At 34.4% G+C, this 25,952-nt stretch overlaps 1 protein-coding gene across 1 annotated transcript; it reads left to right on the top strand.

Annotated features, from left to right (window-relative positions):
* Positions 1-1,342: 1,342 nt before the first annotated feature.
* On the top strand, positions 1,343-22,204 carry LOC149530508 (uncharacterized). The gene is made up of 10 exons (XM_089809925.1): positions 1,343-1,771; positions 18,181-18,288; positions 18,390-18,652; positions 18,761-19,147; positions 19,403-19,464; positions 19,968-20,048; positions 20,190-20,289; positions 20,391-20,462; positions 20,650-20,760; positions 21,370-22,204. The coding sequence occupies exons 2-10, from the start codon at positions 18,228-18,230 to the stop codon at positions 21,955-21,957; spliced, it is 1,725 nt and encodes a 574-aa protein (XP_089666051.1). The 5' UTR covers positions 1,343-1,771; positions 18,181-18,227; the 3' UTR covers positions 21,958-22,204.
* Positions 22,205-25,952: the final 3,748 nt, after the last annotated feature.

Here is a 25,952-nt window from a genome sequence, read left to right as displayed (position 1 = left end):
GTTGCCCGATATCTCTTATTGGAATAAAAATTGGTAACCTATGCTTATAAATATGTAATGGAGTTTCTATAAATAGACTACACATTATTCTAATCTTTGTCCATTGTTTACATATTTATGTTGATTAGTTTTGGGATCTTTCTTCATTGTTTACATATAGGTATTATGGCAAAACATCACATTTCATTTGTTTTATTTAATTAATAAAGAATTAATAAGGCCAGACTTGTGATTTTAAGATTTTATCATAATTTTAAAAAAATTAACTCAAAGAAAATCATAATTCTTTCACAAATTTAAATTGTTAAATTACCAAACCATTGTAAAGCCTAATCTTTAACCATCTCATTTAGTCAACAGCTATCATTTTCCATAATCATTTGACACTTACCTTGACATCCTAATAAGTAAAGTTCTTAGTAAAGTCTTTTTTTATGATGATGAAGTAGTAGTGATTGGTCGATCAATGCCCATCTCTCCAATAAACAAGCCCTCTCTTCTCTAAGTTTGTAATCCAAATATTCCTAATAGGAAGGCTGCTATAACATTCCACCTTAGATGAGTTAAGAGTATCCCCACAGTAGATACAAGGACCAACCCTTTTTCTTAGGAGCGTAGATCAATTTCTTGGGGGTGGGTTTATTCCTCATGCGAATCTAAAAATTTCCTTGTCATTGAAATTATCTGCCTTTGGAGATCTGTGTATTCCATGGTAGAAAAGTTTGGATATAAATTTGTAGCATATTTCTTGTTCAGATTGCAACAGTCTTAGTAGGTTGGGGATTTTAAGCAAAGACCTACTTTCAAATAATCATCTACAATTTGTCTTTGATCTTAATTATAACACATGGTACTCAGATCAAAATAATTAAGGACTCGTAAGTTTTACCCATACAAAAACATAGTATTATCAAATTTGACACACTTACTTTTACTTACATACAATACATCTATCAAACATTATGGATGCTTCTAATGGCAATTTACAATTATATTGATAAACTACTATTCACCTTCACAAATACCTTTATTGTTAAGCACTTTTGGACCATCCTAACCATTATTATTTCATGACCAACAATCCTATATATCATAAGAAAATTATGTTGAATCTTTTAGTGATCTATGCAATTTCATACAATGATAATATTCATAAAGTACTCTATCGACTTATCCCTTGAACCTCTTCGAGGTACAAGTGCTAGTTAACTAAAGCTTAAAAAATCCTAAAAACTACAGCAACTCCCTCAAATGGCCGGGGGCCCTTTTAGTTTTTTAAAAACTTTTTATCAAAGTTCCTTTTTCACGTATTAAAAAAAGCAATAGATTTTGTATTTGAAAGACAGATTTAACATTTTAACCACAACATTGTGGAGGGGCGCGAAGGGTCCGATAATCTTGCCGAGTTGTATATTAAGAAACAAAAACAAAACACTATGATGATAGGCAAAATAATAGAAAGAAGAAAACTAATTATTTGTCCGATATTCTGAACAGACAGGCGAAGGCATTTTCAATTACAGTCCTTCCTAGGCGCATTCCTTGCATGCTTCTTCCAACAACCATACATACTCTCTTTGTCGCCTTACAATTCAGGCCGATCTTCTTTCATTGGATACATTTCCTCTGATTTTTGTCTACATTTGAAGATCTGTTTTAGGCGAGGCATTGCTTCAGATATCTGAATATTTGAAGTGGATTTCCCTACTTTACAAGGGCGGGATTCGATCCAGGAACGTGTCAGAAGATCTGGTGGTGTTTCGAGAATAAGGTGCATTTTTGTTTTTCCTTGACCTGATTTTATTATTTTCGTTTCTGAGAAATTTAGTGGTTTGTATAGTTCTTAACTCTTACTATGGTTATCTTGAAAGGAAATTGTAGGAGTAGGATAATAGGGTTTGTGTCTGTTTTGTTGTAGTAGGTGTTGGTCCCCTGTTTTCACCGTTTTCGTACCTTTAAAGCATTGTCTTCTAGAATCCAGTAACCTGCTTTGGTTGCAGTGAGACATGATTTCAATTTTTGTTTGTAATTTTACACTTCAATCGTTGGGGTGTGCACCACATTTCATTTACTACACAAAAATAATTGAATGCCATGCAACGGGAGTTTCAGTAAATGAATAATTGTTCAGCCCTGGATTATCAGGGAACAATACCGGTCAAAATGAACTGTTGTTTCCAGATCACTCGGTCTTGTGTTTTTTGGGTTCGAAGGAAAGCTGTATTAGAAGGCGGAATTTTTCTCATTGAATGCAAAGTTAGGAAGGTATAATGGACACTTTTTATAAAGCTTGTAGAATGAACTTTTCTGTTATTTCCGAAATGGAGGGGAATAAGCAGGAAGAATGGTTGAGAGATTTGAAATTGAAAGTGGCGTGTAGAAAGATGTTTGACTTGGATTGGCATCGGTATGCCACAGCCAGAGTTTTTTATTTATTAGAAAATCTATAGGCATGATATATTATTATCGGTGGATAGTTGTGAAGTTTGCTACGATTTGATTGTGTTTATATATGTATATTCTGAAATTCGCGTTATTGTAATATGTCTGTGCCACTACAATATAACTCAGTTCTCCACACATGAACAGATTGTTTAATTTGAATTCTTCATTGGATTGTTTATTGAATGCCTGGTTGGTTCTGTGCTGTTGGTTATTCTGGCCAGTTTGCACCTGTATAGAAAGCATCTAAGACACATCTTTTTAAAATTCTATGGTTGTTTGTACCAAAAATATCCGAATTTTGAAACGTCATGAGTTTACTTTATGGGAAGTAGGATCCCTGTTAATACGCTGCATAGTCATTACCTTTGAAACAATGGGATTGAAACAGCAGAGCACTAGTACTCAAAGAAGTTACCTTTGCCTCTTGTGAAACTGCACATAAAAGGCCTAGAGCAAAAAATGTGACACTCAATTTCAACTTATGTCATTTTATAATTCATTTAATGTTACACTTTCCCACTTGATTATCTGATTCAGAATGAGATATTGATGTATTTCCTGATCTATTTATAGTAATTCATGTGAAAAATTCCTAGGTAACTACAGTATCAGTTATCCGTGTCTCATAAATCATGCCAATGGACTAAATTATTACATAAGGATCTCTATCCTTCAACTATGGACTTTAACACAAAAAACCAACAAAAGATTTTAAGCACCATATAAAAGTGCTTACTAGGTTTGATTTATTTTCCAAACTTTATGAACTAGGACAAATAGGTAGAAGCTACTTTCTGAGATTTTTGTACTATTTTAACTTTTAAACACATAATGGCATGGGAGTGAAAGATTGGATGCGCTATGAGCTGAAGCCTGCCAGAGACAGTTGTCCTCAATTTGCAAGTAGCAAGCAGGTTCTCAAATATTAAAATAATCATAGTTTACCAGATTGCATCCCCTCCGAGGGATCAAATCAAAAATTGGTTGTGAGAACTAAGGCAACCTGAGTCTAACAATTAGAAAATTGAAAAGAATCAGAAATCCAATGTAAAGAATTGACTATTAACTTACAATATAACAGTAAATTTCTTGAAAGAGTAGTGTAGCAGCTGAATTTTTTTGACTGCAACCAAATAACGATGCATATCAAGAGAAGGATCCTTTCAATCTCATGATATGCCTTAAGCTTTTTCTAAAACAATTTGGCCCATTCATTGGCTTACCAGGCTGACATAATATCTTCTAGGCTGTATCTTCCCCAATGAAGATGGTTTGCTCTGTCCTGATAATTCCAATGCTGCTTTTTAAAGCTTTTAATTAGCACCTTGACAACAATCTTGTTAGTCTCATTCAACAATATAATAGTACATTATGCAAGAGCTTCCCTGGCCTATTTGCAATCCTGTATCTACCAAAAAATTCTATCTTCGTTCTTTGCTTTTCCCTGTTCTGTATGCTTCTCTTTGTTTGATTCAAGAATAAGTTTACACTTACCATGCAGTTCATCTAATTTATTAATCAGCAGTGTGACCTATGTTAGGCTCGGCATTTGTTTGGGACCTCTACAAGATCTGCTTCGTCTTTCTTATCATCGGGAAGTACTTTATAAATTCAATTGTATGAGGATTAGGGACCTCATTTGGAAAATTGTGATAAATGTTATTTTGAATTCAAAACTTTTTAAGGGATGTTTCATTAGAGACTTAGACTATTGCACAGCTGGAGCCTTGCAATGTTCTTCTCGTAGAGTTCCAGAACTTTCACTTGCCAGTTAAATTAATGGGGAGATCTAGCATGATTAACATCTTTGAACCTAATACGAAGAATCAACACTTATATTGACCTGCTTTAATTGTGGGCACTCAAATTTTTATGTTATGCCAAATTTAAAGGATTGCCCCAATATTCGGGAGATCATAATGCTCTATTCTAGGAACCAAGATGTGTGCAGGTACACATCCGTGGAATTCAATGCAATCATCTCTTGCTCTAGAAAAAGTTCTCATTTTTTGAATTGTAAAGAGATTGTCAAGATTCATTATTCTTTAGCTCCATGTCTTTCTGACTGAATCTTTCAATTAGAATTCAATAAAAATTGGTATCTTTCCATTCATGGTCGTGTTGTGTTTTTAGTTGATTTGCTTGGTTTAGTAGCCCTTGATTCGATTTTAAGACCTTGACTTGCATTGAGTTGTAGTAGAGTGAGAGCTTTCGTTCATTGAGTAGATATTTTGACTCGTGGTTGAAAATGCTGCCTAAAAGAGTAGTTGGCAGGGACCTAGTTGGGATTGCCAGTGTTGTTGGAAGATTGCAAGAGGTTAGTGAGTTGTGTGATGCAATGGAAGGAGATTGTCACAGAGGTTTACTCTAATGGGATGACCATACTGATCTGGATGATGAGGAGAGAGGCTAGGAGGAAAGAAATAGGAGTTAGCTAAGGCATTGATGCAAATGTTAGGGACGAAAGATTGAGATGTAGAATATTAATTGGAACATTGAGATGAAGAATCTTTGTAAATTTAAACTTTAAAGACATCTTTGACTCATAATGTGGGAATTGCTCGTACCAAGTTAGAAGGGCACCATGTTGGAAGGAGTTGTAGTCCTAGAAGACAGAACACACTAAGGAGCTACTTGTTGGGAGTACATCATTGCCAAGATGAGAGGCAAGTTCTTTTTTTGGGACTATCAAATGGATCTTTTGGAGAAATAATAGAATTGAGATAAGGGTAAAAATTTATGTTGAGGAAATTTATAGGCTAGATATTCAATTTGGACATCATGATATAGACTAAGAGAAGGTGGCACAAAATGCAATGACCCTTAATTTACCATTCAAGAGGACATGAATATGTTTAGGCTTTACACTATCAAGGAAGCTTACTTGTACATTCTAAAGGTTGATGAGGAGCCAGGTAGGAAGCAACAAAAGTGTGCCTAAGAGATTGGACTGGTGGTGATAGAGGTGGATATCATTTTGAGAAACCTCAACAAGTTGGAGGAAAGGGAATGAGCCTTCCTAGGCCAATCATTAGCAGGTGCAATCGCTCAAGCTTGAGGAAGAGTTGAGGAGGAACTAAAAATCAAGGAAGAGTATTTGATGTACTTGTTTGTAGTGTGAAAAACAAGGTTATCGAGCCATTGAATTCATCAGATATAACTTGTTAGGAGTAGGAGAAGGAAGACTTTCACACAGATTGCAAAAGTTGATGAGTTGAGTGGATTGGTAGAAAGAGAAAAAGAATTAGAGAATTAGGAGATACTCATGATAAATGAGGGTACTAGTGAAGCTACCTTAGGAGATTGGAGAGCCAAGAGAGAGAAGGTGTTTCTTTTGCACAATATGCAAGTTAGGGTGGTAAATGCAACAAAGTGACAGTTTTTGTCAATGAGATGGTGGGCGAATTGGGGTTGAAGGGAGGAACTCACCCCAATCATCATAAGTTGTTCTAGTTGTAGGAGCTTGTTCAAGAAAAGACCCAAGGAAGTAAAGGAGGGAAGTACACAAGTCATTTTTGAGAATGAGAAGAAGACTATGCCACAATAGGTGCTATTAAGTGCTGGTCAAAGGAATGGGTAAATGGAGTTAACCACCTTTAAATAGTAGTAATATAAGGTGGAGATTTCAATTGATATGGACAAAAGTTGCCTGGTTGAGTGCAAAGTGGAAGGTATGATATAAGCATATACTGAAGGGGCAAGGGCTTGTGTGGAAAGGAAGTAAGAGCAACCCATGTTTGAAGATTTGCAGGTTCATGATGTTGAGAAAAATTGTTGACTGGTAGTAAACTTGTGGAAAGGAGCCTAAGTAGTGGCAAGTGGTGTAGACATTCATTACGAAAGACAAAGGGAAACTAAATGGTATGAAGTGTGTTGTGGCAAGAAAAAGCTATACATTGAGGAGCTATGACATGGGATTCAAGAAGCGTAGATGGATAGAGAAACTGTTAAATTTGGAACCAGAAATATAAATATGCAAACATTAAAAACAATAACTCAGAAAACAAGAAATATGCACAGGATTTTTTATCCTGGGAAAAACCACCCTCACCGAGGGAAACAACCTAGCCCACCAGAAATAGATATTTTACTAAATGCTCAGAATCCAAATACAATGTTATCAAGCTTTATCTGTCGATGAAAAATAATCATCGATTGCTTACTCATAACAATCCAAATATATGCCTTCTAACAGTTGAGTACATCTGCTATGCATATACAAAACTTTTGATACTTTAAGCACATAAATGATTTACACAGAAATATTGATCATGCTCGGATTATATTCACATATCTCTGTAACATACATCGCACTCAATTATATGATATCTGATATATTTCTTTAATTGCTAAGATTGGTAATGTTTGCACTACTGAAGTTTCACTCTACATGGTATGAAAAATCCCAGTACCCGATAACCAAAAAGCGTGGCTAGACATCCCATCAAGAGACAACGATGAGACACTCAATGGTAGCGTCCATTATTTTCCTTCAGACCGACAGGAGTTAAGATGTCAAGTCGACTCCAGATCATCTCAATTGACCGAGCCATATGAACCATTAATTGATGCCACTTGACATAAGGAAAGAGGCACAATCAATAAAATTATTCAACTCTCGATATAGAGTTTTTCTATTTGATGACTCTTGCATATAATACAATAAAGCTAGGTGGTAATCAATAAAATGACAGCAGAATAAATACACGTTTATGAGAAACAACAGTGCCAACAACAGATAATCACCAAAGGCAAATGCTTAGAAGAGTGAGTCAAGAATAGTTCATAAACCCATAGAGGTGAACACATAAATGATATCATTGCTAACACCAAGTCAGAATATGATAGAAGACAAACAGGAAAAATAAGAGTTGATAAGAGCTGACAAATGAACCAGCAACATATGATGTCACACCACAGAAGCCAAAAAACCGGAAGAGAGCAATTACGATGCCAGTGAACTCATGAAGAAAGAGTATAGAGAAAACCGCTATGAATCAGAACCAAAAGAAATAATATCCCAAACTGAGATAACGAAAGATCCAACAAGGAAGAAAGAGGACTGAGAACTTCGAATAAAGCAACAAAGCAAGTCAGCATAGGTATCATAATCTTTATTGCAGCTATAATATTCAACAGAAACTATAGTTCTAAGGAAAATAGTGGCCAAGTGTTAGTCATGTAGTAGAAGCAAGGTTTGTGACATTGTAGATAATCAACAAGTGAAGCAATAGGAGGTAGAGGGATTGTAGGTTTCTCGTTTTCAGGAGACAAATTACTCGCACAGGAAAGTCAAAATATGGATTTTAGGGAAAAACATAAGATAGAAATTGAAGGTGTATTGGACATGAGAGTTGGAAGAGGTGAATGAATTTGTAAAGTTTTATATCAGACTTACAGACTGTAATTTTATTTTCAGAATCTTACTGATTCAATATTGATATGTTGCAGATTTAATAGAATGCATGTGCAAGACTTCGGAAATTATGGATTGTTTCTAATCTCTGAACTGAAGAAGATCTTGTTTGATATTAATTGATTTCGATATCAACAAGAATGAGTTCCTTGAATATATATATATATAACATATGAATAGGTATGTTGGTGAATGGGCATGTCTCTAATTATAGACATGACCATTCATCAAGGTATCTAATAATGTGTTGGTTAGCATATAACAAATGCTAACGGTGATCAATATGTATAATCACCAACTCAATAAGTACATTGCCCGCACATGGAACTTGCAGCTTTTGTTTAAACTTTAGGTTCCATGTCCTTTTAATACCTAGGTGTGTTTGGTTTAAACTTGCAGTTTCAGGTCCATGTAAAACCGTGTTTTTTGTGTTTTTTGATAAACTTTAGATTTTAGGTCCTTGTAAAACTTGGTGGTGCTTATTGCTGATCTTTTACTTTTGTTAAAGGTTTTCGGGTCCCTTCAAAACCTGTTTTTACCGTAATCTAAAACAAGATGTACTCTCAAGGTTCACACATGAACTGGCTTAATGCATTCACAACATAGCAGATATTTGGTTGAGTATTCACAAGGTACATTAGAGACCCAATTATCTGTCTATATAAAGTGGGATCTATATGTATGGATTCAGCAGTTGCTTCCTTTAGTTTGTGCAAATTGGTTTCCATAGGTGTTGACATAGGTCGACAGTCCCACATTCCAAATCGTTTTAGAATATCGATAGTGTACTTTTGATTTAGAAAGATGTTTCCCAACTTTTGTTGAACTTCCAATCCAAGGAAGTAATGAAGAATCTCTAAGTCCATGTCAAATTTAGAAGTCAATTATTTCTTACACTGATTAATGAGGTGGTTTGCTCCTATAATCAGAAGATCATCAACATAAAGGATTAAAATCAACATATCACCTTTAGTTAATTTAAAATAGAGATTTGGATCACTAACTTAGTAGATATTTGTCAATCCTTTCATACCAGGCTCTGGGAGCCTATTTAAGTCCATATAGAGCTTTCTTTTATTTACAAACATAAGAACCAGCATCGAGTCACAAACCCTTCAAGTTGCTCTAATTATACTTCTTCCTCAATAGTTCCATTTAGAAAGGCAACTTTCACATACATTTGATGAATTTTCCAACCTTTGGCAGCTGCAATGGCTATTACAGCTTTGATTGAGGTATACCTAACAATCGGTGTAAAAGTTTTTTCAAAGTCTATTCCTTCCTTTTGAGAGAATCCTCTAGCTAGAAAGTGTGCTTTATGTTTATCCATGTTTCCATCTGCAACACACTTAACTTTGAAGAGCCATTTGGATGAAACAACAAATTTCCTTTTAGGTCTAGGATCTATGTCCATGTTTTGGTATTGACTGATATTCTTCTATCATCGCATCTTTCCGAACTTAATGTTTGATGACTTGAGAAGCATTAGAAGGTTCAAAGTTTGGAATCTCACACATGAAAGCATTATATGTTAATTTGTGAGGTCTTTTGCTTTCTCTAAATGCCCCTGTAGGTGCTGCAAATTCATCTCCTTCCTTTATTATTTTTCTTGCCCAAAGTGGACTCTTAGAATTATTGTCAAGACTCTCTTCTTGAGTCTCTGGAGGGATCTTATTTTCTTTTGAAGTCTCTTTAGGGTACTCCCTCTGAATCTTAGGAGTAGGAACCTCTTGGGTAATCATACATTTCTAGTTCCTCTGAAATTTTTGCTCTTTTGAAAGCAATGTCTTCTTTAAAGATGACATCTCTGCTGAGTTTTATTTGTTTTTGTCTAGGTATGAAGATTCTGTAACCCTTTGTTGTTACGCTAAAACCAATAAGGATTCCTTTCCTTCCAATAGGTTCTAATTTTGTCCTTTTCTCCTTAGGTACATGGATATACACAGGACATTCAAATATCATCAAATGACTAATGTTAGGGTTCATACTTGAAAAAGCTTCTTCAAGAGTTTTGTTGTCCAGATGTGAGTGAGGACATTTGTTTTGAATATAGACTGCTGTATTAGATGCTTCAGCTCAAAATGACATGCTCAAGTTTTGATCATATATCATAGCCCTAGCGGCTTCTATAATAGTTCTATTTTTCCTTTTAACAACTCTATTCTGTTGCAGATTGTAGGGAACTGTAAACTCCCTCTTAATCCCAACGAGTTTGCAGAATTCTTTAAATATTTCTGAAGTTTATTCTTTCCCATTATCTGTACTTAGAACTTTAATTTTCTTTTCTGAGGAGTTTTTAGTGATAGCTTTGAATTTTTTAAATTTCTAAGAATCTCTTCAGATTCTTTGCACTTAAGGATGTATATCCATGTCTTCCTTGAAAAATCATCAACAAATATCACATAGTACAAAAACCCTCCTAAGGATGGTGTTGACATGGGTCCACATAGGTAAGAGTGTACTAGTTCTAACACATCTTTGGTTTTGCTCAAACTATTAGGAAACAATTTTTTTGTGTTTTTCCCCAATGCACAACCTTTACAAGATTCATTTTGAATTTGACTTAGTTTGGGCATGGTAGTTACCAACTTCCCTATAGATGTTAGGGCATGAAAGTTGATATGACCTAATCTTTGATGCCATATTTCATTTGAATCTGAGGTCTCATGAACAAGTGCTTGATTTGTCTTAGTGCAAAGTTCATATAACAATCCTTGTCTTACTCTTATAGTTTGAGCCTTCTTTATAGCTGAATTCTTTGCCCATGCTACCTTCCATGAATGCAAGTCTATAGCCATCATCTTCAAGTGCTGATATAGATATTAAGTTCCTTTTAATACCTAGTACATATAGTACTCTAGAGAGCCGAATAGATTTTCCAGATTTTAATGTGATGGTGCAGGTCCCAATTCCTTTTACGAAATGTGCAAAATCATCCCCAATTGTAACTTCTTCATTTGTTTCTATTTACATGCTTTCTAGAGTATCTTGATATCGAGTGATGTGTCTTGAAGATCCACTGTCAACTATCCAAGTGTTGGACTTGGTTGATATTTGACTAGACAAGGTTGAGTAGAAGACACACTTCTCAAGATCTTGATATTTGTTTGATTTGAAAGTTTTGGCAAATGGTGCTTGAAGTTTTGATCAATCAAGGCAATTTAGTGCATAATGTCCATATTTATCACATCTGAAACATTGAATTTTAGACAGGCCTTTCTTTTGTTTTGAGGATCCTTTTCCAAGAAAGTTTCTTTTCTTTTTGGAGTTCTTCTTCTTACCCTTCTTATGAGAGTTGGTATTAAGAACTTGAATGTCTTCATCTAAGAGAACTCGTATCAAATGAAATATATAGATGCCTTGGACATATTCAAATTTCAATATCATCGATCATATGAATGAACATATATAGATTTCCAAAGTATATTTCCGAACGAAGCTATATGATTTAACAGAATTAGGTCAAGTCCATTCTATAGAACCTATACAAGTTTTGGGAGCCATGTTGTTGTTGGATTACTAGTTGAAAGAATGGTTCTATTGCTTAGCCCTTATTTATTAGCATTGAACTCACAAATTCTCTATCGGGATGTGTGACTATGAACACCCCCAGCTCATCTACAATTTTGTATCAACTGCAAATATTCTATGATCTTTTTCCACTTTTTCCCTTTGTTTTGTAGGTTTCTTTTTGTCCATCTTGAGGAGTTTGTGCTTTCTCTTGTATGTCCTTGAAGTCTTAAAGTTGATTCTATGATTAATGCCATGGGGTTTTGCCATGTCATGCTTGTCACAATTATTCACAATGTGATCCAATTGAGTTATGTGTTAGTGGCATATTTATTTCTTATGTTTATTGTTTGTTTGTTTGGGAGCCCTCCAAGGTTTCTTGTCATTTAGAAGTATTTCATGGGCACAAACTTTTGAGAATTAAGGATCTCATTTGGAGGATCATGCCAATCATTATTGTTACTTCAAATTCAATTTTTTCCAAGGGTAGTTTGTGCCAATCCAAAAGACTATTGTACAACTAGTGCCTATTGGGACAATGGTGTGCTATTCACTTGTAGATAGTTCCTTTCTTTCATATACAAATAACCTAGTTCAATCTTATATTGAAGGATGGTGTTCTAATTGTGCTACTTTGTAGTATGAATTAATATGTGGTTTGGGGCATTTGGGCTTGGGGGTGTGTTGGACCTCTTGAATTCATGGTAGAAATATTAGAATGTTTGCCTAGAGTACGGTTATTACATTTGGTGGAACCTCTCTTCGCCATTTTGAAGTATGTGTGGTGGAGCATGTTTGGCATTTGCAAAAAATAAATGGACAGTCTTGGTGTTACCACAAGCATTTAGAAGGTTTTCTAGTGTATTGCAAACCATTGGAGTGTTACCTTAGTCACCACAACTATGTGAATTGTCTTGGTGGTATTGTGGGAGTCATTATTTAGTTACTTCTTCATAGTGTTTTATTCAATGCAATGAATGTTTGGTCAACTATTGGTGACATGGACCAATCGTTAGAGTCTCTAGATTAATATTTTTTTGTTAGTTGGGAAATTTTGTGGTAATGACAGGTGGCATAGATGATGTCATTGCAAGGTCCTTGTTAAGGTGTTTTTTTAGTGGTGAATATTCATAATTTTGCGAATTTTAGAAAAATATTTCTAGTAATTTGGCTAATAATTTAAAATTTAATGCAACCTAAATTGCCGTATTTTTATAAAATTTAGTTCTAAAATATTTAAAATCGCTCAATAATTTATTTTATTAAAAAATTTAAACTCAAAGATTCGCCACAATATTCGATACATGATTAGATTTGATTCACCTAAATATTATATATTATCGAAGAAATTAAAATTAATTCACCAATAATTATCATAATTATTAGTTACTTTGGGGATATATTACCAATATTTAGTTTTCACTATTGATTTAAAATATAATGTAATTATCCTCATAATTTCTATGAGATAAAACATGCTCAATTTTGATTTTTAATATTCCATGACGATTAGTGAACTTCCTATTATTATTGAGATTCACCAATATTTTCTACTCAAAAATTATGATTCCAAAATAATCGCCAACATAAATAATATTTAAAATAAAAAAATTGAGAGTTTCGCCAATAAAAATAATTTAGTTTTTCAAAATAATGAAAGATTCACCAATAATTTATATCTTTTTCCGGAGGGGGGTTTCTTAAAGTTTACCCTGGTCCTTTTTTGGTTGTTTGACAATTGATATTCCAAGATGGTTGGAATGTGTAGATGGCTGGGAAATATAAATGACTTTGATTACATCTAAGTTGAGACATGAAAGAAGATGGCTGAATATGATGATATGTAATAGATTGAAAAGAATGTGCAGCGGTTGTACACTGCATCTTTGCAGATTGAAGATACCAGCATGAGGGAGCAACTTTTCATATTCAGATTCTGTACCCAGTCTAACTTTCCCTTGATCTTGGTTCGGTGAGCTAAAAAACACATGAACCACCACAAGTTGCTACATATTCTTGAGTTTTTCAACTACAACGTGAACATTTTTTTATTTTTATATAATGTTTGATTTTTTTGTAAGTTTGGAAAGTTCTTTTCATGAACTTCAAACCTTATACACCGCCATACATTGTGGTTCTATATCTAAACATATTGAATATGACCTAAATATAGGCTTATACATGGATATGTGTAGATATGATATCCTTGGTATAGGAGGATTGTATTGGTACTCACTGCAGAAATGTGTGTATCTAGATAAGGGAGGGGGAAGTGCTTACAAACTTTGTAGAGCTCAATCCTTGAGAACCAAAAAATTGATTTGGTGTCTAAAAACTTTATAAGTCGATCTCCTAAGCAAAAAAATAACAAATGCACTTCTTGTTTTTGAATATTTGTCTGTTTTTAGATCTAGAAACTGTTATCAACATATAGTTTGGAAGGGACCCCCAAATCACCTCACAATGTAATCTATATGATCATCATCTTATGTTGTGGGACTTACCAAATCACTCTCATAGGAGAACATCGACACATGACTGAATGCTATCATCAATTCTAATTTTGTAGAAGATCAAGGAAGGTTTAAAAAAAATGTAATTGTAGAGGTTACCCAGTTTAAGGAGATGCCATCTAACAGGACTTATCGCAAACAAGGATTGCTTCAAAATCTTGTTATCCACATCTGCCTTTTCGATTAATAGCTACACAAACACCCATCCCTGTGCTGCTTTGTACTCATCACAATGTTCAAAGTTGTTTTGTATGTCTATTTATAACTCCTGGAAACCATAGTGTGAAAAGTTTAGGATTGTGGGAAATTCGGTATAATATCTGAGCAATCTTCCATTCAAAAGACTCCAACTGATGGACCTTTTCCACTTTATGTTCATTTTAAGAACACTTGGATAAGCCATATGGGAAATCAATGTACTGTAATGAAAAAACTTAACAAGAAGAGAATTCCATGGACACCAAATATAAATATTATAGCAATTGCTTGCAAATGGTCAAATAATAATGTCACTCGAGGAAGCAATGTCCAAGAATCTACAACAAGAGCAATATTTGCAACATGATAATTGTAAATCTATTATTACCTCTTATATATACTATATTCATGCCATGGAAATCACCCAAACTGAATTAATTACCTATAAGATAATATAATCTCATGAAATGTTATTTTAGCCACAAGTTGGATACACCTATTCCTGTGCTTGCTATGAGATAAGGCAGAACATGCCCGTCCCCTTAAAACCAACATTGCCCTCAATATTGATTGTTATGGATGCTTTTGTAGGAGTGCTTCATCCCATGTATCTTTATTGATTAGATACTTAATTGTCTTCAATTGCAACCTTAGTGTGTTTTTGAAGGATTCCCATAGGGTCCAAAATAATAGTTTTGTCATTTGAAACCTTTTGTCTAATAACCTTCTTGAAGCAAAAAACTTGGAATACCAGGTGTATATTTGTTGATTTATGCGACTTTAGCTTGTATGCTACAATGCTAATCTTTTACAAATGTTTAAAAGGGACATGATACTTGTGTGGAGGTTTGTTATTCTTCTGTTGTTGTTTAAGTAACATCTGCTAATATGGTTATAGTCAATCAAAGACATAATCTCGTGCTTCAAATTGTCTTTGACTACATTGCTGATTAGGTTGTTTCATTCTGTGCTATTGCCAAGTTGTCCTTGAGTATAGAGTACCTTTTGTTGGCATTGAATGTGTTCAACTTCTCTAACCTTTGGACGTGCTTGCAATTAAGAGCTAAAATTTGGTTGATGGGTGCTATACCACCATTCTGCTAATAACAGCCAATGTATACATGTGCCCTATTCATATAAAGCAAAACATCAAAGATAGCCCTCCAAGTACTTGTTAACCACCATATTTGTTCATTGGATTGGGAATGATATGATGGGCTACAAGCAAGGTGATTGTGAAAACATGAGAATAAATCAATCCAAAAATTATTGGTAAATGTAGGATAATGATTACTTACTATGATCTCTAGTCTTATACAGCTTTTCAGTGATATCCATAATGGTTGTTGATTTGTTCCTTGCTACGAATGGATGTGATAAAGTACAAAAATGTGCATTGTTGGTGAATTGATCCACAACAGCCAAGATGACATTTTATATCCTTAAGACCAAGGAAATATATCCTCAAGACCAAGGCAATCTAGTGATGAAATTCATGAATACTTTCTCCCACCTTTGGTTTGGAATGGATTAGGTTTGCAAAAGTCCTAGAGTCATAATTGTCTTCCCTTTTGTTGGCATACCATGCATTCTCCACAACTTTTTAAGATACCCCCATTGAGTCCATCCAGAAAGAAATCATTCCTGAACAATGATAAGTCTTTGAGAAGACTGCAGATACCTGTGACATTATGTAGTAGTGTGTGAGTTTCAATGAGTGTCCTTTTCTTAACCCGAAGAATTTATTCATTTCTCCTTTTCCAAAGAAGTCAGATAAATCCAGCTGAAAACACAGACCAAAACTTATTTAATTTACCATCAATAAAGCCAAAAATAACTTCAATCCAAAAAAGGCCCGGCCTGGAATTCCAAGTGACTGTGCACCCATGAAACATAGACCAAATACTAGAAGCAAATTTGCAAGAGAAAAAAAGATGTTCAATGGTTTCGGGGACATGACACAGAGGACAACATAAATGATTAATGCCCACAGAAGATAGAACAAATCCAACAGCAATCTTTTGAGCAAAACAAGCCATCTAAAACAAGATTTCTTAGGTTCAGTAGGTTGTTGCCAGAAAAAATCAAGAATAGAGTGCCATTTAGAGTCTGGGCAATTCAGGCTTCAGTTAACATTTAAGCTACTTAGAATTAATGAATCTTCTTTTAGCATTCTATAGATTTGTTTAGCGGAAACATTCAAGAGATCTGAACCATCCTGCCATTTCAACTGATCAAGAAACTGAGAAGTATCAATAATTTTGCCAGGGAAGTACATGCCCACTGCCTTAACAATCAGGGTATATGTGTTCTTGTGAGAAGCTGGAATATTTTTTTGGCTGGATGATTTAGAACTACATTGGTTGCAAATCAAACATTTAATGAGCAGATATGAATTTCTGCGAGCTTCAAAAAAATGCAAATGAATATGAAACTCTAATAATTGCAGCATGTAGAGAATTTGCGAAAATGAAAAAAAAATCCTAAATTTGCAGTAAGTCATTCAATAGTGATCACAAAAAGATGAATTTTGGAATATAACTTTTTTGGATGCTCTTCTTTCTAGTGATTATAGTTTTAGATAGATGTGCAGTCATTTGTGAGAATTCATGCAAATTTTAAAAAATGAGGATAAATACTTAAAAAGTGCTTTATCAGACCTACAACTTAGATTATAGCCGCTTCAATATTTCCTTTATCAACTCTTTAGATTTCAGATTTGTTTTTTGGCTAAAATGTTGAAGATATGTGGCTGACAACTTGACCGCCTAGATTGAAAAAATTGCATTGTTTCTCGTCTCTAAATGCAAAAGATCATGCTTTGATACCACTTCTAATGAAATAATTTGCACAAAAGAAAAATACAATGAAAAATACTTGGAATTTACTTGCAAATGCTTAATAATAATAAGCCACTTCAAAGGGGCAATCTTCAAAGCTCTTTAAAAGAACAAAATGCATAACATAATAATAAACTACTCGTTGCCTCCTATATATATCGTTCCTATGACATGGAGACGACATAGGTCAACTTAATGATCTAGAAAAATCTACAGATATGATAATATAACTTAATGAAAGGTGGTTCTAGCCACAATCTGGCTACACATATCCCCATGCATGTAAAGGGTTAAGGGTGTGGGAGTGACAAATTTGAGGGTTGTGATTTCTAAACTACACAAGTAAAATTTCTTTTGTGTATCCTAATCGCATGAAAGTTAGTTTCCACCCAATGGGTGAGCAATGTGAGGAATTAGAATTTGTCTTATAATCTTATGTGACTAAATTGCAGTAAATAATTCTTTGTCATCACCCCTTTCAATCATCATTCCTCATGTCCAATAATTTTCTGGATCATTATAATATTTATCTTAAAATGTTTCCAAGGAAAATTGCTTCTTTGCTCTAAGAATTATAGGTCTCATCCCTTACAACTCTTGGGGAAATTAAATTTTGATTTGGACTTACATATAGTAGTAGCTGCAGTACCTACACTTTTTGGTTTATTGTGCAGCATACTTGATGGTGAAGGCTTACTGACTTGCCTATTCCAAGCTAGTCTCAAATTGAAATTTCAAATTTATCATTTTTGAGACACCACTGAAATGCTGATAAACCAAAATAGTTGCTACAATCACCCAAAGAGAAGCCCTGCTATAGCGTCTTCAGTTTCCTTTTAACTATATTTTAAAATGTTCAAACATTCACAGAGACATCGTTTTCAGGAAAAGTGATTGCTTGATGAAATGACAATCACTGAACATAAAAGATGTGTATTTCCTATGCCCACTGCTAAAACTGCCGACTCCATAAGTAAACCAGTGAAACACTGCCAGAAGACTGTGCGGAATGACTAGTAAAACAATTTTAAACTAAATCACCAAATTTTTTATCAAACAAATCTCTACTACTTAAGGTTAAAGATAGTGTATTGCTTGTTTCTCAAGGTATGTCTTTCTTGCTACTTAGATTTCTTGGGTAAAGTTTAGAAATAAATGAGTTTTAACTATAGCAACAGATCAATATATAACCCCAATAAAGACCTGTTTATGACTCATTCTCTGGTTTTTCCTTTTGCAATGCTGGTTCTTCCTGCAGCTGGGTGATAGTGAATAAAATTGAACTTGTGTAAGTGTGCTGCATATATGGAAGAGCTTGGATCCAGTTCTGTAGTGCCAAAGTCTATGAAGGATGGAGAATATGCAGGTACTCATATTGAGGAACATTGAATGCTTGATACATGAATGTGCATCAGAATAATGGTCACTATTCTGATAATGCAAAACTTACTTCATCTTCTGGTACAGGAAACTACGAAAAGGAAAACATAGACCATCATGCAAATACAATTACTGGCAATTCAAAAACAGATGGGGCTGTGGAGATTTTGGTGCCGGTTATTGATGTCGAAGAGAGGGAAAAAGAAGCTGCAGATATAAGAGTAACTCAATTTGGTACCACTGATGATGTAGAATCACATTCTGAGGTGATTCAACAGTCCAGTATAACAAGTGAAGATCAGGAACAACCTGATGCCAATTCTGAATTGAAAAATACACATGGTACTAAGGTAGAGGCACTCAATTGCTTCTGTTGTATGTGCTCATTTATCTCTCTGTGCTTATGTATCGAACTAACATAGTGAATTGTTATCCAACTCTTGATGTGTGTCTAGCAGGAAATTGGATTGTCATCCAAGCAGTGTTCTATACAGTACAAGTTACAAAAGGCTGGGACTGGTGTTCCAGTAAAAGGGGGTAGCTCATTATCTCCAATCCAAAAATCAAAACATCCTCATAATGTGGGTAGAACTATAAAGGGTGGAGTAAAAGGTGCCTTAGATACTAGTTGTAAGCAGAAAAAATCTACACCAGAGAAATCTTCAGTTGAGGTACATGGTTTGTCTGCTTCAGTTCGCTGCACAGTTAATGACGGAGGTTCACAATCAAACCATACTGTTCCACAACCATTTTCTTTATCTACTGGAAAGAGGGCTTCCACTGGCAGTACATCAAGACAAGCACACACAAGTAGTGCATCTTCGTTGGCTACCAAAGATGCACAGGTAAGCATTGAAGTATATATATACATCTTTGGATTATTATGGGATTGAATGAAGTTATCCTCAGTTATTGTCATTAATGTTGCATAATATCTTGTAACAAGTGGGTCATGAATAGTGGATTGAATGAAGTTATCCTCAGTTATTGTCATTAGTGTTGCATAATATCTTGTAACATGTGGGTCATGAATAGTTATATATGATTGGGTACGTCATACCTTCAGCTGGATTTTGTTTTTATTTGTGTTTCTTGAACAGTTAGCTGTCAAGTCCACCTTAACATCTTCAACAAAGAAGCCTCTGCATTCTGCGAACTTAAAGTGAGTCATTTTATTTTGTTCAGTTGAACCCTAATTTTTTAACATTAGTTTTGGTTTTGATTCAATATTTATTTACCTGTACTAAGTAGGAGATATTTTCCATAGCAAGTCAAATTGTGATGTTGCTGTCAGGATTCAACTGTGAAGTGTTTTAATCAAACTCGTTGGCCATGTTTCATGAGTAGTGGTTTACAAGATCCCATCTCTCATGTGAAAGAATGAAACACTCAGCACTCATAGCATCTAGATGATGCTTCACAATACTCATGAGCCATCGGTCAAAGAGTTTGTCTTGAGAACTGCACAGTTGAATCCTGATAGCAATATCATGATTACCTGTAAGAACTTGGTGAAGAATTTATGATTTAATCCTATGTTTCTTCCAAACACTGTATGTTTCTTCCAAACACTGTCTGACCAGCACCGATGTATATCATCGTCAGATGTATTAACTCTTTTGTATTTTATGTCTAAGCATTTTACATTTTTTTATTCAAATGCAGGTTGAACAGACATGTTTTGAAGGATATTCAACAAAAACAATCAAATGCTGAAGTTGAAGAAACTTTTTCTGTAGCTTCTTCATATCCTTTCATGTAAAACATTAGTGATTTAATCCTTTGTTGGTTTTTAATTTATTTATCTTGACATTGTATGTTAAATTCAATTCTTTTTGGTTGGTGCATATTTGTTTGCGCTTCCTTTTCCTTAACAATTTGTAGCACTGTGAATTCAATGAAGGCTTATAAATCCAAGGTAGTAAGTTCTGTTTCTTCACATGGGTTTGTTTCTAGGTGTGATGAACGAGCTGAAAAGCGAAAAGAGGTAGTTATGGTCAACATAAATATATGATTAGTTAACACTTTTCTGTTTCTTTTCCATATGGATTATATTGACAATGTCAATTTGTTTGTGCAATGCATTAGTTTTTCTCAAAGTTGGATGAAAAGCTCCATGCAAGGGAAGCAGAAATAAATCAATTGCAGGCCAAGACAAAGGTTTTAAAACTGTACCATTCCAATTAGGGTCATTTCTGATTGTTATCCTGTTTTATTTTGTTTGGTGATTAAAGATGCTGCTCTGTATTTTCTGTCATGTTTCAGTTTCTAGTCATTTTATGTTGTACTTGTTTTTTGGTGGAATTTCTTTGTACTTCATACTTGCTTGTGGAAATTGTGTTCATAGGAGGAGAAAGAAGCTGCCATAAAGGAGCTTAGGAGGAGTTTAACATTTAAAGCTACACCAATGCCAAGTTTCTACCATGAAGCATCGCTGCCAAAAGTTGAGCTAAAGAAGGTAGTTATGCGAGGTTATTTAGCTGTTTTGAAGAAGCATGATGTGTGGGCTGTTCTATGCTATAATTATTAAAACAATCTATAGTATTTAGTAATGTTTTTCACTTTATCAGTCAGTGATGAATTGTATCTTAGTAATATTTATCATCTGCAACCTCTAACAAGGCAACTGTGGGTAATGCTTATATTTAAAGTTAAACATGTACTTTGTATACAGCAGTGAAATCTTACTGTGTGATGCATCTAGTTTCTGTTCAAATTGCTCTTGATCATTTGCCACAATATAGATTGGACGTTTTTATTTAGTTGTCACATTAATGGTCCATCAACAAGTTCTCTTTAATACTTCTGCCAATGTGGATGCAGTGACTATCAAATAGGAAATGATTTCTAGATTTTTATTACAAGAGTTTGGTAAGTTGGTTATTAGCACATTTGCCATATTTTGTCACCTACTGAGGATGATGCCTTGTTTGTGGTATAAAAAGTATTAGTGCAATGCTTTTCCAAATTTTGCTTAAAAATAATAAAGAATAATAGTATTTTTGTGTTTTTATGGTAATTTGAGGATCCTTGAGCATAAAGTTTGATCAAGATTTATGATATGCAGATACCTCCTACTCGTGCTAAATCACCTAAGCTGGGGCGTAAAAAAAGCAGTTTAGTTGTTGAATCTGATGGAAATCCTGTTAAGTTATCCACAGCTCCTTTTGCTTTAGAGCAGAGCAACATACATAAGAGTGTACAGAAAGTTCAGAATTCTGCAAATTTAGATAAGTCTTCTGACAAAGGCAGAGTGCATGGACAGAAGTCCATCCGCAAATCAGTGACCAAATTGCCTTCTGAGAAGACTATAAAGATAAATTCCAAGACACGACCTCAAATTGCAGAGAATGATATCTTAAATGAGCCAGATGTTGAATCTGCCAGTGTGTCTACCGAGAACGGAAAGTTCAGTGTGATCAGCGAGTCTCATAATAGTTCTGTCAGTTCTAATCACGATCATGGCTTGGAAGCCAAACAATCAGAAAATGTCCTAGAGCTAAAGGAATTTGACCTTTCCAGTTTGCAGAATGCCATTTCAGGAGAAATCATTGAAGATAGCATCCTGAGGGAACCCGACTCTCTTATTGATAATGATGAAGATCTTGGTTCAGGCTTGTTGGCGTCAGATGAAAATTGCATGGTTTCTTTGTAGTAAATTGAATGTAAAGGAAAAATTGTTTGAACTTATGTGTTGCAAATGATGGACTTCTACCAAGACTCCAGTTGTATGGAAGTCAGGTTATTTAAGTTTTTCTCTTCAAATCACATTTTAAGAGTTCCAATAAGTCAGTAAGATAGGAATGAGGATCACTAGCCAAGACTGGATCTAAACGATGCCATAATGTATTTGTCAGATCCAATTTATTCTTGAATCAATATTACAATCTTTAATTTTGTAATATGCTGGTCTATGTTTATATCATATGTGCCAAGCCTTTGTTTCTGCTGTTTTATAAGTACTTTGTGGAGTGACAAACAGTGTTTTGGCCAAACACATTAATATTAGATCCATATTTTTAAATTGTTTTCCATACTACCAGGGCCTTAAAATGTATGGCATCTGCAAACAATTTCTAAGTTTTACTAATTTGTCTGTGATCTGACTCGTTACTTTGTCAGTGCTGCATGGTATGCTTATGCTTATATTGTTTCTTTGATACCCACAATTGCATGCCTTAAGCAGAATATCTGTTGTCAGTAGCCTTCTATTTTTCATTGCGATCTAACGAATTTCTTGCTTACAGTAAGATGCAGAGGGATGTCACTCATTTCGTTGTGTATGCTCAATTGTAATAATCAGTGAGTTCTACTTGCCTATATTTTGCAACAATTTCTTTGTTGCAAAATATGGTTTGCATTGATCATATCTGGTAATTATTTGTGTATTGGTTTGATCACTATTGGTATAAATTCTTTTGGGCAGGCCCTTGTGTACAGTTTTTCTTTTGGTTTTGCCACCTAAATTGCTTTGAAGCACCACCAACTTTGGTGAATTGAAATCCATATATTTGTCATTGAGTATATCAAGACAATTAGATGAAGGTTTTATCTTAACAGATGTTTTAACTGAGCAAATTAGAAGAAACTTAACATGCAACTTTGCCTTGGGTGGTGGTGGTGGTTTATATAGGAAAAGGTGTACGAGGGGTACTAGGTGGGTATTAGAGGGGGGTGACAAAAAAGGAGTTTAACGCTCTATTTTTTAAAAATAGGGGGATTCTTTAGTATGCCGTGAACACGTGCTACAATTTATGTTCACTTAGTCAAGCTCTTGTGCTCATTTGTTGCATTTATTAAACATGACATTAAACTTTTGTGCCCAGTGGAATTTGCTCAATGTAGCATGTTATAAAAGGGGTGGTTGTAGCTACAACTTGGGTATTCATATAGTTAGAAGTACTGTCACTATAAAAAACTCCATATTGACTAACTTGAAGTTGATAATTAAGAAGTGCTCTGCACAATTGTGTTGAAGTTGTGAATTGTACAATAAAATCTGTTCTCTAATATCTTTTTGCAAATTTATTAATGAAAATCCTGAGCATTGCCATCAAGAATAAGAGAAGCAATTTGTGCAGACTAATGTTTATATCTACTAATAAAATTTATCACAAGCTCCATATTGATTAGCTTGAAGTTGATAATTAATAAGTGTTGTGCACAGTTTTGCCAAAGTAGTGAATTTAGACAATAAAATATTTTCTCTAATATCTTTTTTCAAATTATTAATGAAAATCCTTTGAACATAAACATGAAGAATAATATACACAATTTGTGCACACGCGTGTTTATATCTACCAATAAATCAATCACTTTTCCCTTGACAACTTGTTTGTAATGCAATAAATCAATCAAAATGACTTGTGGCCCAATATAATTTTGAAAATGTTGAATGAATACATTTGTTGATTGCTAAAAAGTGCCAAATGAATAGTTAGGTATGGAGCAAAACTCTTCCATCATTCCAAAGCTTTGGCTCAAGGAATGCTGGAAGAGTTCTAGAAAACAAAATTCATCATTGAAGAAGTCACTCAAATGGGAAACCTCAACATGTTGTAGAAGTGATGTGCAAGAGGTAAAAATGGAAAGTGGGCTACCTATGTAACATAAAGGAATAATAGATATGGATTTGACTATTTTGGCTAATTGTTGTTGTAAAGATGAAACATTTTGCAATAAGTGGTTTATGGTAGCTTTGATGGATGAATTTGATTTGGAAAAAATGGATTTGATGGAGGATTTTAAGGTGTAGTATGCTACATATGTAATGGCCCACTAATGAATCCCATAGGAAAATACTAACAACTAAAATAACACTATAATATTTTATTTTAAATACAATACATCTTTGTCTAAACATTATGATTCCATTTACCACTAAGATTACATAATTGACAATTTAATGGATCCTACAAGAACTACCACAAATGATAGGAACGATACCAATCTCAATTCCCCTAAAAATACTACAATCATTGATCTTCTAATTAGTCTCGAGGAATCAAAGGAAGAACCCAATATACTTTGTGAAAGTTGTATAATAAGTCCAATATTAGTGAATTTATCTTTGCTCAATCTTCCCCAACCATCCCTTAATTGCATACCTTGTGAATACTTAAATGATATGGATACCAGAGCTGAAAACAAATCAACAAACGAGACACATTGTCTCTAGGAGGAAAACAATGAGCTTAATAATACAAATGTATGTACTAATCAGGAAATGAGATATAAGGAATCAATAACAATACATCAATGTATAAGATCAATCCCCAACAAATGTCTCAAAATTTATCCACTGGTCTACTAGAGAAAGTTCGTGAAGAAGTACTACATGAGAGCCTTAAAACATTGATGGTTGAAAACATAGACATGCAAGTGCTAAGTGTTCCATTTATTCTCATGAGAGATGGATTCATGTTGAATCACTACTCATGAAACATGGGTCAATGAGTTTGACTCGAAAATCACACAGTTAAATCCTGATAGTAATATCACAATTTGACTTGTTGTGGAAATTATCTCCTACTTATCAATTGATGAGCTTAAGAGGCTTTCTAATGAATGGTTCATAAGGCACAACACTTGATGAAGGTTTTGCAAGCTTTGGGTTTAACCATGGAGGAAACTCCGTAGTTAAGCGCGCTCAGGCTGGAGTAGTACTGGGATGGGTGACCTCCCGGGAAGTCCTGGTGCTTCACCCCTGTGAGCATCACCTAGATCCAATGAGTGCTAAGTGTTCCATTTATTCTCATGAGAGATGGATTCATGTTGAATCACTACTCATGAAACATGGGTCAATGAGTTTGACTCCAAAATCACACAGTTAAATCCTAATAGTAATATCACAAGGGAAGTATCGTTTGGAAAAAATAGGGAAGTTGAGGAAGAGGAAAAATCTCACCAAATTATGGAAGAAGAGATAATTGAACTCGAGAAAATAGAGGGCAATTTCTTGGTATAGCTATTATTGATTTTGAATCTCTCACATCTGATTGTGCTAAGACACAAAAGAAGATAGGTAGGAATCCTTGGCTAAACCATGAGAGTAAAATGGGCAAGCTAGTGACCCGCCCAAATATCACATCAATGTTCCATGCAGGGGGAAGTACCCTTCCATAGTGCCATGGAAATTCTCTCATGGAATGTTAGGGGTATCAATGCCCCTAACAATCAACAAATGTTAAAATGCTTTATTCCCAAGACAAAACCAAATTTATTATTAATTCAAGAAATAAATATGAGTTTAAACAAACTAAATAATTTTAAGAGATATTAAGACTATGAGAGATTGAGGGTGTCACTTCATATGGTGCTTTTGGTGGATTGACAATTATATGGGGCCCAAGAAGAATCTTTCATCTAAACCAAAAGTAAAAAAAAATGGATAATGGGAAAGGTAAATAGTTCTAAATTAAATTTGATATGTCATGTATATGGCCCTACACAATATTTAGATAAATAGCTATATAGTTTCAAATCGAGTCCATCCTTAGTAATAACCCTAATCAAATTAACATTCTAGGAGGGGACTTTAACATTATCATTAACCCTGATGAATAGAGGGGAGGTTCCTCTAGACTACCCCCAACCTCCATTAATTTTAAAGCTCAGATAAATATGAATCAACTTTTGGAAATTGAATTT

Source organism: Cupressus sempervirens, chromosome 11 (genome assembly GCF_028749045.1).
Source record: "Cupressus sempervirens isolate cs-2001-9-10 chromosome 11, ASM2874904v1, whole genome shotgun sequence".
Classification (NCBI taxonomy): Eukaryota; Viridiplantae; Streptophyta; class Pinopsida; order Cupressales; family Cupressaceae; genus Cupressus; species Cupressus sempervirens.
This window is presented reverse-complemented; position numbering and strand designations above follow the sequence as displayed.